Below are 14,637 nucleotides of genomic sequence, written 5' to 3' on the forward strand. Positions count from 1 at the left end.
CGGGGACAATGTTTACTTCCCGTCACGCTGGGAGCGGTGGGGGGGGAAGGGGGATGGAAATCCGGTAGCACACAGGAAACCCGGAACTCTGGGTTTCCCCGCACGCTGTGGAGATTAAACTCCACAGCGTGCGACTCTTGGCCTTGACAGGTTCCCCGCCCGGAAGTCAGACTGATTGACAGACTCAGCTTCTAATCGGGCGAGGAGCACTCCAGAGGAGGCCACAGGGCCAAGTAGGTCCGATCCCCGACCCAAGGGCGGGGTGTCCGATCAGAAGGAGGGTCAAATCCCCAACCCCGGGGGGGGGAGGGGGAGTACAATTCCAACGAGGGTTCGATCCCCGACTCTGGGGAGGGGTCCGATCCCTGACCCGGGGTGGGGTGGGGGCGGAGGGGGTCCGCTCCTTGGCTGTTCACCTGTATTATGTGCGATTATTCAGCAGCAGTTTATTGTCATCTCAAAAAGTGGTGTATTTCAGCCACTCTATTAAAAGATTATTAAGTAGAGATGTGTAATCATAAAAGGGTTTGTAGTTAACTGTGTAAGTGTAATCATATTTTATCTCAATGATGCTGTGGGTGACGCAGGCGGAGGATGGTGAGAAACTTTTGAGGGCAGCCGAATTTGAGGAGGACACTCCATAATCCCTCATGGTTGACGGTATCGAAGGCCTTTGTGAGGTCAAAGAAGGCCATGTGCAGCGGTTGGTGCTGTTCCCTGCATTTCTCTTGTAGTTGACGCGTGGTGAAGATCATGTCCATTGTGCCCCTTAGTGGGCAGAATCTGCATTGCGACTCTGTGAGGAGCTCTTCAGCCACTGTGAGAAGGCGATTGAGGAGGATTCTTGCGATGACTTTCCTTGTGGCAGACAGCAGGGAGACTCCTCTGTAATTACCGCAATCGGACTTGTCACCATTCTTGAAGATGGTCACGATTACGGCGTCTCTGAGATCCGCTGGCATGCTCTCCTCCTTCCAAATAAGAGAAATGAGTTCATGTATTCGCGCCCATGGTGCTTCTCCACCATGTTTTAGCACCTCAGCAGGGATTCCATCTGTTCCTGAGGCCTTGTTGTTCTTCAGTTGTCGGATGGCCTTTTCATGCCAGGCTGGAAAGCCTTCAGTGTGCCAGTGCAGCCTTCAGTCGCCTGAGGAAGAGAGTGTTTGAAGACCAGGACCTCAAACCCAGCACCAAGCTCATGGTCTACAGAGCAGTAGTGATACCCGTCCTCCTGTATGCTTCAGAGACATGGACCATGTACAGCAGGCACCTCAAAGCACTGGAGAGGTACCACCAACGCTGCCTCCGCAAGATCCTGCAAATCCATTGGCAGGATAGGCGCACCAACGTCAGTGTTCTTGCTCAGGCCACCATCCCCAGCATCGAAGCTTTGACCACGCTCGATCAGCGCCGATGGACGGGCCACATCATCCGCATGCCCGATACGAGACTCCCAAAACAAGCGCTCTACATGGCAAGAGAGCCCCATGTGGGCAGAGGAAATGCTTCAAGGACATCCTCAAAGCCTCCTTGAAAAAGTGCAACATCCCCACCGACACCTGGGAGTCCCTGGTCCAAGACCGCACAAAGTGGAGGAGAAGCATCCGGGAAGGCGCCGAACACCTCAAGTCTCTTCACCGGGAGCAAGCGGAAGCCAAGCACAAACAGCGGAAGGAGCGCACATCAACCCAAGCATCCCACCCACCCGCCCCTTCAACCATCATCTGCCCCACCTGTGACAGAGACTGTAGGTCCTGCATTGGACTCATCAGTCACCTGAGAACTCATTTTTAATGTGGAAGCAAGTCATCCTCGGTTCTGAGGGACTGCCTAAGAAGAAGAAGAAGAATGTTGTGGGTGCAACCATGTCCCCATGCTTTTAACGTTGCTCCTGGGAGGTAGCTGCTACAACACGTTAACTCACTGACCATGCATTAACTGTATTTTGCTTGTGAAGGGCATTTTTAAGGAGCAGTTGAAGGATTTCTTCCTAAAATCCTCCGCCTGGACTTCTAATAGAAGACGCATTATTAACACCTGTTCAGAGCTGGTATGACAGCTGATTAAACAGTGGAAAGGTTTGTAAACTGGCATTGCGACCAGTTCTGGGGCAGGAGGGACGTGTACAAGCTGGACGGGTTGCACCTGAATAGGGCTGGGACCAATTACCCCATGAGGAGGTTAAATAGTGCTGCGGGAAAGGTTTAAACTGATTTGGCAGGGGGAGGAGCACCAGGACGCAGCGGCACAGAGGAGAGACAAGGTGCATAGAAAACTAGGAGGGACAAAGAGCCACAGAACAAAGAATAGTGTAGAAAGAGCAGGAATTAGATGGGGGAATTAAGCAAAGCCGACTAGCTTGGTGTTGGAATGCATGTGTATTAATGCGAGGAGTGTTACAAATAAGATAGACGAGCTACAGGCGCAAGTTGCCATGTGGGGTTATGATATAATGGCTATAACGGAGACCTGGCTTAAAAATGGGCAGGAACGAGAACATAACATTCTTGGCTACAATGTATTCAGAAGGGATAGGGAAGGAAAAAGAAAGGAGGGTGGTTGGCAATATTGTTCAAGGAAAGACGGGGCATCCAAAGCTAGAACTCCCTGGATGACAAAGGAAATAGAGGTTAACATAAAACAGGAAAAGGAGGTTTATGGCAAATGTCAGGTACAGAATACAATTGAAAAGCAGGTAGAATACAGAAAGTACGGGGGGGGGGGGAATTGAAGAAAGATATACTGTAAGAAGTGCAAAGAGAGATTATGAGAAAAAATTAGTGGGTAACATAAAAGGGAACTCAAAAATCCTTTATAAACATATAAAAAAGTAAAAGGATAGTTAAAGGAATAGTGGGGCCGATTAGGGACAGAAAAGGAGATCTTCATGTGGAGGCAGAGGGCATGACTGAGGTACTGGATGAATACTTTGCATCTGTCTTCACAAAAGAAGAGGATGAAATTAATGTTGCAGTAGAGGAGTGGAGGTAGAGATATCGGATAGGATAACAATAGATAGAAAGGAGGTGCTAAATAGGTGGGTATCACTCAAAGTTAACAAGTCACCCGGTCCAGATGGGGTGCATCCTCGGTTGCTGAAGGGTTGCTGAAGGTTGCCGAGGGTGGAGATAGCAGAAGCTCTGACCACAACCTTTCCATCCTCCTTGGATATGGAAATGGTGCCAGAGGATTGGAAGTATTACACCCCTGTTCAAAAAGGGGTAGAGGGATAAACCTGGTAACTACAGGCCAACCAGTCTAATGTCAGTGACAGGAAAACTACTAGAGACCATTGTCAAGGACAACATTAATTCCCACTTGGAAAAGCATGGGTTAGTAAGGGACAGCAGGATGGATTTCTTAAAGGCAAATCGTGTCTGACTAACCTGATTGAGTTCTTTGATGAATGAACAGAAAGGGTTGATGAAGGTAGTGTAGTAAATATTGCATATATAGACTTTCAAAAGACATTTGATAAAGTACCACATGACAGACTTATTCGGAAAGTAGAAGCACATGGTATTACAGGGACCGTGGTAACTTGGGTATGTGATTGGCTAATAGATAGGAGGCAGAGAGTAGTGGTGAATGGATGTGTTCCTGACTGGAGAGAAGTATGCAGTGGGGTCCACCAGGCATTGGTATTAGGAACTTTGCTTTTCTTGTTATATATAAGTAACCTGGACTTGGGAGTACAATTTCAAAGTTTGCGGATGATACAAAACTTGGCAACATAGTAAATAGTGAGCAGGATAGTAGCGGACTTCAGGAGGACATAGACAAGCTGGTGAAATGGGCAGACACATGGCAGATGCAATTTAATGCAGATAAATGTAAAGTGATGCACTTTGGGAGAAACTACATGGTGATGCAGAATAATCGAAATGGTACCATTTTGAGGGAGGTACATTTAGGACAGTATGCGTCACTAGAAGCCTATAAAGATTTTGAGCTTTCCTTCACAATTTGTAGAGAAAGTCAGGATTGAAAGGATCGACGAAGGTTACATGATCTACCCAGAGGGGAAGCAAGATAATATTGTTTATTTCTCTGTATATCTACTGCTTAGAGACATTGCGTGTGTCAAAGACTTGGTTGAACAAAATAAAAGGATTAAGTTGCAAACCATATTTTGTGTCAGATTCAAATTCTCTTACCATCTGAAAAGGTGGTGGAATCAGATTCCACAGGAACCTTCAAAATGCATTCAGACATGTATTTGAAGAGATCTAATTTGCAGGGTTGTGGGGATAAAGCTGGGGTGCGGGACTAAATTGGACAGCTTGTTCAAAGAGCCGGCACAGGCATGAATGGCCGAGTGGCCTCCTTCTATGCTGTAAGATTCTATGATTCTATCTATGTACTATTCTCTAAAATTTCTCTCAATATTTAAGTTGCCAACCCGCCTCTATGGGGCATGCTAACTTCAGATGTCCTTGCAACAGATGGCACAGATATGCCACTGTCTCCCTGGTGATTCAGAGCATCTGCAGGGAGTACTCTTCTGACCATTCCAGATATGGACATCTCTGCCTGTAAGTTCAGGTGTGAGGCTATTGCCATGTCTTGTAGTCTGTCTCTGATGCAGTCTAACCTGGCGGTGTTCCTTCTGTTGTTCCGCCTCTTCCATCAAATGATAAGTAAAAGGGGAGTTAGCATGCAGGTATAGCAAGCAATTAGAAAGGCAAATGGCATGTTGGCCTTTATTGCAAGGGGGTTGGAGTATAAGAGTAAGCAAGTCTTGCTACAATTGTACAGGGCCTTGGTGAGACCACACCTGGAGTACTGTGCAAAAGCAAGAGTTCTGACGAAAGGTCATCGACGTTGGCCGGAATTTTCTGCAGGTAGGCGGGATGGGAGTGGGAAACTCGGGCACAGGCCCTGCCGACTTTAACGGCAGGTGCTGATTTGCATGTGAGGCCTCGGATTCCTGCCCGCAGCCAGCCAGATTGAGAGGCAGGCTGGCTGCGGGTGGGTAGGCCTGCAGATGTGGAGAGGGAACAAGGGATCACTTAGGGCGAGGGACCGTGCGGGGAGGGGGGGCTCGGGGATCGGCTGGGGTGGATCGTGGGAGGTCAGGATGGGGGATGGGGGATTGGCGGGGGGGAGTCGGGATCATGGGGAGGCGGGTCGGCCGGGGATCGGTGATTGGAGTCGGCCAGGGATCGGGGGCTGGGGGGGTGGAGGATTGGGGGTCGATAGGGGTGGGGGGGTTGGTCGGCGATCGGTAGGGGAGGAGAGAGGATCGGGGCCGGCCACCTGAGGATTGTGGTGGGGATGGGAGGCCTGGGGGTGGGAGGCCTGGGAATGGGAGGCCTGGGAAGGCGATCGAAGGCCAGGTGGGGGGTCTCTGATCGTGGGGGTGAGTTAGGTAGGGACCTTGGATCCAGGACGTAGGTATAAAGCCACTAACCTCCTGGATTCAGCAGTCCCCGCCTCAGTTTAACTGCCGGGTTTCTCGAATTGTGTGAAACCTGTCCACATGCAGTTAAATTCAAAATGGAGGTTAAAAAAGTGGCCTCCAGCCTCATTACAGTGTTTAAATTGACCGACCCCCGTCCCTCCCCTGTCCCGCCTCTGTTAAAACCGGAGGTGGGCGGGTTGGAGGCGGGATCGGATCAGGAATCCCATTTTTAACACGTTAACTACCCCCACGCTCCAAACCCATCTTATTTTTAGGGGAAGATTCCGGCCGTTAACTCTGTTTCTCTCTCCACAGATGCTGCCTGATGCCCAGTGCTCAGCACATCTCACTCCACAGATAATTAAATCTACCAATGCTCTACCAATGATGTTTGCCACATCACAACAGCGACTCCACTTCAAAAGTACCTCATTGACTGTAAAGCACTTTGAGACGTCCGGTGGTTGTGAAAGGCGCTATATAAATGCAAGTCTTTCTTTCTCTGGACCACTGCTTCTGCACTTCAGTTTTCTTTCTGCTTATAATTGCTGGGATGTTGAGTGTACCTGTGGGCTGCCTTCAGGGCTAGCGATATCTCCTCATGTCATGGGCCTATCTATATTGAAAAGCTATCTGAGCTAGCTGTCAGCCTTTTGGGGGGCTGTTAGTTGGCATGTGTTAAATAGGTCACATTTGTAAGTCAAAATGCTTGAGCAGGATGAGCGAGACTTGGCGGATCTGCATTAATCTCCGCCCATCCAGACGTTCGATGACCCACTCTACTTTCAGTCATATTGCGACAGATCTCAAAACCACAGCAGCCTCTACATTTCTGCAGACTTTGGACAGCAACGGGTGCATCCAACCTTCTCCTGCAGGCGCGAATATCAATTGGCAAATATAGTTTCCCCAGAAACTGAAGCTGATTGGAGTTTGTCGACCAGCCCCTGCTTAAACCTCGAAGCAGAAAAAAGTCCAGTGACATCGAGTCGTCTTCTACAATGGAAGGTGAAGGGAACGCTGCGCTTTATTTGCTAACTTGTTTGTTTCTCCCTCTGCTTGTTTTATTCATTCACGAGAGATCTACTTCAATTTTTAAAACAGTTTCTTTACCATATTTGTGCTTTCGTCCCGCAGCTGCCAGGATTATCTTACTTCTTCTCCCGCTCTGTTTCCTGAAGGTGGCAGATACCACAGCCAGTAAGTTTTTCTATTTCAGTTTTTTTTTGTGTTGCCTCTTCTTTCATCAAACCAACGGGCGTCCGGTAAACTTGGGACTTCTTGAGCTGGCTCCACTGTGGTGGCACCGTGTTTGTTTGTGCTAACTTTTGTTTAACAGTCTCAGAAACGGAGTAAAGTCGAACTCAACAACAGCCGTAGTGACTGGGATGCTACATGGTGGCGTGAGGTGAATAGAAGAGAAAGTGGTGGGGGGGCGGAAAACGGGGCAATGATTCTCTGAGCAGGAACAGGGGACGTTCTTGGAGATCAATTGAGATTTGCAGATAACTTTTAGTTCATGAAATACTTAACAGATTTCATCAATATTTTTAACGATATTACTTTCCCATGTGGTGTTGCTAACGGTTAGTGAGGACATGTGATGGCCCCAGACCATTTTTTAGGGATTTCGAGCACATCTTCAGTAGGGTCGCACCTCGACCCCCCAAAAGACTGGACCATCTTCCAATGGTGTTTAGTATTACCCATAGATTTCAGCAAACTGGGGGCTGCAACAACTCATTAAAAGGAGCGACGCAGCTTAATAACGACATAAAAATGCAAACCAAGCACTAGGGTTTATTTCTAGAGGGATAGAATTGAAAAGTGGAGAAGTTATGCTAAACTTGTATCGAACATTGGGGTTCAATTCTGGTCGCCATATTATAAAAAGGATATAGAGGCACTGGAGAGGGTGCAAAAAAAGTTTACAAGGATGATGCAAGGATATACCTATCAGGAAAGGATGAACAGGCTGGGTCTCTTTTCTCTTGAAAAGAGAAGGCTGAGGGGTGACCTAATAGAGGTCTTTAAAATTACAAAAGGTTTTGATAGAGTAGACACAGAGGCCCAGATATTCCGATCCCTACGGGTGGGTACGCGCTGTGTACCCACCCGTAGGGACATCGGAAATGGCGGGTTCAGGCATGTACAGCGCATGCGCTGAAAACCGGCATTTCCGATCTGTCAAGAATGGTCTCGAAGAAGGGCCTCTGCGGGCGGATAGTTCCGCTTTCTGGAGACGCTCCGCCTGCAGAAAACCCTTAGAATTCTTACACCTGCGGAGGCCTCCGATCTGGAAAAAATCTACGCACTTACCTGAGGACTCCCGAGGTGCATATAGTTCCGATGCTGGGCCTCTCCAACTCCAAGTGTGCAGGGCCCACGTATCCCAGAGGCGCATGTGGTTCGCAAGCGTCCCTGGGATCACGTGGGCCATGGGGAGCCAGGCGTAAGGCCTGCTTTTACCAGGATAAGAGTTGTAAAAAGTAAAAAAAAAAATTTCAGTCATTTATCATTTAATAATACATTTTTAAAAAAGATAAGTTTATTTTTAGCCCCGTAAAAAACTTCAATTATTTTTTTCAAAAAATTTAATTTTTGTTTAAAATATTTAATTTATTGTAATTTCAACTAATTTTAAAAAGGTGAGTTTTTAAAAAATTTATTTAAAGTTTTACTGTGTTTTTTCATTGATCTCTATTCATATATTTGACAGGTCTATCTGTCAAGTGTATGAAGGGAGATTCCCTTCGTTGATTGGCTCCCCATGGCCCACGTGATCCCAGGGACGCTTGCGAACCACATGCGCCTCTGGGATACGTGGGCCCTGCGCACTTAGAGTTGGAGAGGCCCAGCATCGGAACTATACGCACTTCGGGAGTCCTCAGGTAAGTGCGTAGATTTTTTCCAGATCGGAGGCCTCCGCACGCGGGAAGCCTCTGATCGGAAAATACGGCCCAATGTGTTTTCACTTGTGGGGAAGAGCAAAACTAGAGGCCATCAATATAAGATAGTCACCAAGAAATCAAATAGGGAATTCAGAAGAAACATCTTTACCCAGAGAGTGGTGAGAATGGGGAACTCGCTACCACAGGGAGTGGTTGAAGCGAATGGTATAGATGCATTTAAGGGCCGGTTAGATATGCATATGAGGGAGAAGGGAATAGAGGGTTACGCTGATAGAGTTAGACGAGGAAAGACGGGAGGAGGCTTGTGTGGAGCATAAATGCCGGCATGGACTGGTTGGGCCGAATGGCCTGTTTCTGTGCCATGTATCCTATGTAAAAACAACGTTACTCATTGATTTCAGTGGATTGAAGACATTATAGTATTTTAGCAAGTGTTACAATTATGACAAACTCAAAATAACGTAAGGATTTTATTTTATCTATATTATACATATATATATATATCATGCCTGTGCAATTTCTTGCCAATTTTTTCCATTCTAAATCCACATTTATTCTGGAAGCTGCCTATTTAAACCTGTCACAGAATCACAGAATCCCCACAGTGCAGATAGAGGCCATTTCGGCCCATCGAGCCTGCACCGACACATATCCCACCCTATCCCCGTAACCCCACGTATTTAATCCCCTAACACTAAGGGTCAATTTATCATAGCCAAATCAACCTAACCCGCACATCTTTGTATCATACCATAATTACACCTTCCGAACAGTTCCCCGTGTGCAACACCACAGGAAATCAACTAGGGAAGTCAAAATCAAGTGTAGTCTTAAGGTGAAATGGAGTTAGAGGGTGGGTGATAATTGGGCAGGGCATACAGATATAATTCAGTCCCCACCTTAAAGTCATATTTCTCGAGTCTCTTCGCCGGGAGCAAGCGGAAGCCAAACGCAGGCAGCGCAAGGAGCGCATGTCAACCCAAGCACCCCACCCACCCGGCCCTTCAACCACCGTCTGCCCCACCTGTGATAGAGACTGTAGGTCCCGCATTGGACTCATCAGTCACCTGCAAACTCATTTTTAATGTGGAAGCAAGTCATCCTCGGTTCCGAGGGACTGCCTAAGAAGAGAAGAAGATTTCCCTTCTGTGTTTTTGATAGAATTCCATTATAAATATATAAACTTGTGACTGTAATTATGCCCTTCGGCCAGTAGTAGGACTGCATTGCCATCTCTCTCTGACAGGTGCAAGCAACTTGAGCGTTTACCTTTTCCAATTTTTCACAAAACATAAGTGAGAATATTAAACTAATATTATCATGAGGGATAACACGGTGGTAGATCTTAACTTGGGCCTCCTGACGTAAATGGGCTGGTAGCAGCCCAAAAAAATATTTCCCACCCAATTTACACTGGCTGCCACCGTCCTCAAAGCGGCTTTCTGTTGGGCGGCCTGTTTTCAGGTGGGAGCCCTTGTAACGTGCAAATCAGGGTCCTAGGAAAGATAGAGGTCCCCCATTACAATTTTGATAGATAACTGGGTGAAGCGTGTGCCGCGCAAGCTCCGTCCAGCTTTACCGGGCGGTACAACAGAAGAGGCACCAGATCGGTAAGTTTCAAATTATTTTTGTGGGGCCAGGAGAAGTCTCATCAAGAACAGTGTAGGTTGCTGCTGCCCTGGACTCCTCCCCCTCCATGATAATCTCATCCGTCCCGCCAGGCCCTACTTTCCTGTTGGCCAGGTCAGCCTCAGGGCTGCCCGGTTTATTGGCAGCAGCTCGCTGGTACCATGGTAATGAGGCCCTCTGAATGGACAAAGCCCACCGGACCAGGCAGTCGACCAGCTTGCTCTGCCAGCCAGTCGCCTGATAGTTAAAATCTACCTCATTGTTTTTCTCTCCTGCTCTCTCTCTCTCTTGCTGATCACATGCTCTCTCTCTCTCAGTTTAATGTACTTTCTAAAGTTGATAGAGCAAAAACCAATAGCTACAACAGATGTGTGATCAGTACACTATCTGTCACTCTCTCGCTGATCACATGCTCTCTCTCAGTTTTTTTTAAATTCGCTTATGGGACCTGGGCGTCGCTGGCAAGGCCAGCATTTATTGCCCATCCCTAGCTGCCCTTGAGAAGGAGGTGATGAGCCACCTTGAACCGCTGCAGTCCGTATGGTGAAGGTACTCCCACAGTGCTGTTGGGTAGAGAATTCCAGGATTTTGACCCAGCGACAATGAAGGAACGGCGATATATTTCCAAGTCAGGATGGTGTGTAACTTGGAGGGGAACCTGCAGGTGATGGTGTTCCCATGCATCTGTTGCCCTTGTCCTTCTAGGTGTTAGAGGTCGCAGGTTTGGGAGGTGCTGTTGAAGAAGCCTTGGCGAGTTGGACTTCCAGAAGGCACTTAATAAGATTTCACACAAGAGATTATTATTAGGAAAAATGAAAGTGCACAGAACTGGAGTTAACCTTGCGACATGGGTCGGTAATTAATTGGGTGTTAGGAGTCAGAGAGTAATTGGTGGCGTCACTATTGCAGATAGGCAGTGAACTTACTGAGATTTACTCTAACCTTTCTGTATAAACAGTGCCTGAATATAAAAAAATTGCGGATACTTGCAGTTCACTTATAGTACACTGGCAAGATTTTAATGTTTTAATATTAAATATTTAGAGTATTAGAACAATTTCCCACAATGGGCCATTTCACTGATTGGATTGCAGTGGAGATGGCCGGTTGAGTATAATTTGGCAAGTTCAGTATTTTGGGCTTAGTCTGTGAGCTTATAACAAACTGTGGTGAAGGTTCTCCCACAGTGCTGTTGGGTAGGGAGTTCCGGGATTTTGACCCAGCGACAGTGAAGGATCGATGATATATTTCCAAGTCAGGATGGTGTGCGACTTCAAATCAAATCAAAAAAAAAAATCAAATCAAAAAATCTTACTTGGAGGGGAACTTGGAGGTGGTGGTGTTCCCATGCGCCTGCTGCCCTTGTCCTTCTTGGTGGAAGAGTTCGCGGGTTTGCGGGGGGGGTGCTGCCGAAGAAGCCTTGGTGGTTTGCTGCAGTGCATCTTGTAGATGGTACACACTGCAGCCATGTTTAATGAAAGTTTAATGTACTTTCTAAGGTTGATAGAGCACAAACCAATAGCTACAACATCAACTGTGTGATCAGTACTTCCTCTCTCTCTCACACACACACACACACACACACACACACACACACACACACTGTGTGTAGTCTCTGAGGTTAACTGACAGGATCAGATTAGCAGTCCATTTTACACCCCGCCCTTTGAAGACAATGGAAAGTAAAATCGGCCAAACGAATCCTGTCACTTTTCCGCCAGACTTGTTAGGTTAAAAATACTTCCTCTGTTTCCCAAAAAAAAGCACCTCATAAAATTTTACTGGAACAAAGATTTTGAAATATTCCTTCTAGCTGTTTTTCAAATAACAACTGAGCAGAAACTGTTAGATTCTAGAGGATTCCATAGGATATATGGCACAGAAACAGGCCATTCAGCCCAACCAGTCCATGCCGGCGTTTATGCTCCACTCGAGCCTCCTCCTGTCTTTCCTCATCTAAACCTATCAGCAGAACCCTCTATTCCCTTCTCCCTCATATGCTTATCTAGCTTCCCCTTAAATGCATCCATATTATTCGCTTCAACCACTCCCTGTGCTTCCACATTCTCACCACTCTCTGGGTAAAGAAGTTCCTTCTGAATTCCCTATTGGATTTCTTGGTGACTATCTTATATTGATGGCCCTCCAGTTTTGCTCTTCCCCACAAGTGGAAACACCTGTACGGCTGATTGTTACTGATAACTCCTGGGGAATTCGATATTCTGCCCGTGCTCTGTCCTCTTTTTATAAACCCAAAAATAAACCCTTAAACAAATAAACGCCCGTGCTCTGTAGTGGCCTTCGTGTAAGGACTTTAATGAAGGAATCAAAAGACACACAAGACCATTAAATTGATCAATTTTGTTGCCACATTAACGGTGAGGCTAATGGTGCTTGCCATTATTTATGCACAAATGGCACAGCAACTTCAGGCGAGGGGTAGATGCGCGGTTAAACTCAAATATCCCCAAATTACCATCTGAGCTACGCTTTTCCGCCATTAGCTTGGCGAAAACGGCAACTCGCTGCCTGGCTCCCCATTGAAATGCATTGAATGGCGTGACGTTGCTGTATTTGCACGGTAGGCAGAAACTAAACTCGGCACAGAAAGTTAAGTCTTGTCCTTTTCAGTCTAAGAGCCCTTTCAACATCATGATAAGTGTTAATTTCTGCCATGCAACCTCTCTGGCACTGAAAATAACAGCAAACAAACAGTGTTCACTATTATTACCCCTTTGAAACTGACCACAACATCAGGATATAGCGCATACGCATTGCAACCTGGAGTTGCGGTCAGCCATTCACTGCTCCGACATTGGCTGCGGTGTGCCCCACCCATAACAAAGGTTATGGCCCTGAAAAACTAACATTAATTTTGTGGAGTGTCAGATTTATCCATTTTGTGCCTCTTTATTTCAGGTTTGCCTTTTCCCCACGTGAGAGCCCCAATCTTTGTTTTGCACTCTAACATTTTTAACAAGTTAGAATCAAAGGAGCTTACCCACTTTTTGGTTCGCTGTCTGTGAGAATTCTGCATTTTGATTGGCTGCTTAGACAGCTCGTTGACATCCCACTAAACTACGTTGATTTCAATTGAACGTCAGAAAAACCGAACTCACCACAGAGATCGCGAGATCTTTGTGGGAAACTTCCTTTGCTTCGCCGCTGACTGCAAATTATGGGCCAATAAGGAGAACTGATAGGGTAGCTAGAAATAAACATAGAAGATAGGAGCAGGAGTAGGCCATTCGGCCCCTCAAGCCTGCTCCACCATTCAATGAGATCATGGCTGATCATCCAAATTCAGTACCCTGTCCCTGCCTTCTCCCCAAATCCCTTGATCCCTTTAGCCTTAAGAAATATATCTAACTCTTTCTTGAATATACTTAATAAGTTGGCCTCAACTGCCTTCTGTGGTAGAGAACTCCACAGGTTCACCACTCTCTGGGTGAAGTAATTCCTCCTCATCTCTGTCCCAAATGGCCCACTCCCCATCTTTAGACTGTGACCCCTGGTTCTGGACTCCTCCGCCATCAGGAACATCCTTCCTGCATCTAGTCTGTCCAGTCCTGCTAGAATTTTATAAGTTTCAATGAGATCCCCTCTCATTCTTCCAAACTCCAGCGAGTATAAGCCCAATCGACCCAATCTCTCCTCATACGTCATTCCTGCCATCTCAGGTATCAGTCTGGCGAATCTTCGCTCCCTCTACACTGCCCCATTAAACACACCCAATAAACTATTTCCTGTGCTTGGGGGAGTCTAGGGCTAAGGGACATAGCCTAAAAATTAGAGCCAGATCTTTCAGGATTGGTTAGGGAAACACTGCTACACGTAAAGGATGGTAGAAGTTTGGAACTTAGTTCCTCAAATGGCACTTGATGCTAGTTCAATTGTTAATTTTAAATCTGAGATTGATAGATTTTTGTTAACCAAAGGTATTAAGGGATATGGGGCAAAGGCGGGTATGTGGACTTAGGTCGCAGGTCAGCCATGATCTCACTGAATAGCAGAACAGGCTCGAGGGCCTCAATGGCCTACTCCTGTTCCTATGTATTTAATTTAATTTTTATTTAAATCTTTATTTTGGGCATTAGGAACAGAGAAACGGTGGATCAAAAATTTTCAGATGGAAAATTATCAGAAAATATCTTGAGTGATTTGTTGGGGAAAAATACAACAGCACTACAGTTTACACAGGTGATTCGATTGTAAAGATGGACGTGGGAATTCCTCATGGTAAATGTTAACACAACAGGAAATAAGGTTTTGTGGACAGGAAGTGTGGTGTTTTAGTTGAAGAGGCATTCAGTTGCTGTCCTGTTACCTAGATTATTTTTTAATATTTAATCAGCAGTGAATCTTGAGGAAAGGGATTTCAGTTTAAAGAATTAATGGTCTCATAAATGAACACTTAGGTGATGGCAGTAGCCAGGCTGTAGTCTCTTCCCACGTCTATATTTGTTCAGTGAAGGCCAGGAAATTAAATTCCAGATGCTGGTATCCTTTCAAGAGACACTGATAAGTTTTCAGAATATGCTGTAGATATGGACTTGTGTTCAACATTGAAGAAGCAATACTGAGGCGCAGTGAGCATGTGTAGCCAAAACAAATGGCAACCAAGAACTTTCAGTTGTTGTAAGATATTGGTCCCCCTCCCAGTGCATCAGTCATGGATTTGGCACCTCAACC

General features: G+C 46.3%; 1 protein-coding gene across 2 annotated transcripts in view; it reads left to right on the top strand.

Moving 5' to 3' along the window:
- Positions 1–6,163: 6,163 nt before the first annotated feature.
- Positions 6,164–14,637, top strand: part of LOC147101785 (prostaglandin G/H synthase 1-like) — a 106,179-nt gene continuing 97,705 nt past the window's right edge. For both annotated transcript variants that reach the window (XM_085965725.1, XM_085965726.1), the window contains exons 1-2: positions 6,164–6,412; positions 6,542–6,604. In XM_085965725.1, the coding sequence (XP_085821851.1) occupies positions 6,406–6,412; positions 6,542–6,604 (70 nt within the window). In that variant the 5' untranslated portion in view covers positions 6,164–6,405. The remainder of the gene's footprint in view (positions 6,413–6,541; positions 6,605–14,637) is intronic.

The sequence above is a fragment of the Somniosus microcephalus genome, chromosome 23 (genome assembly GCF_052327205.1).
Source record: "Somniosus microcephalus isolate GS21.2 chromosome 23, FLI_Smic_1.0, whole genome shotgun sequence".
In the NCBI taxonomy this organism is placed as follows: domain Eukaryota; kingdom Metazoa; phylum Chordata; class Chondrichthyes; order Squaliformes; family Somniosidae; genus Somniosus; species Somniosus microcephalus.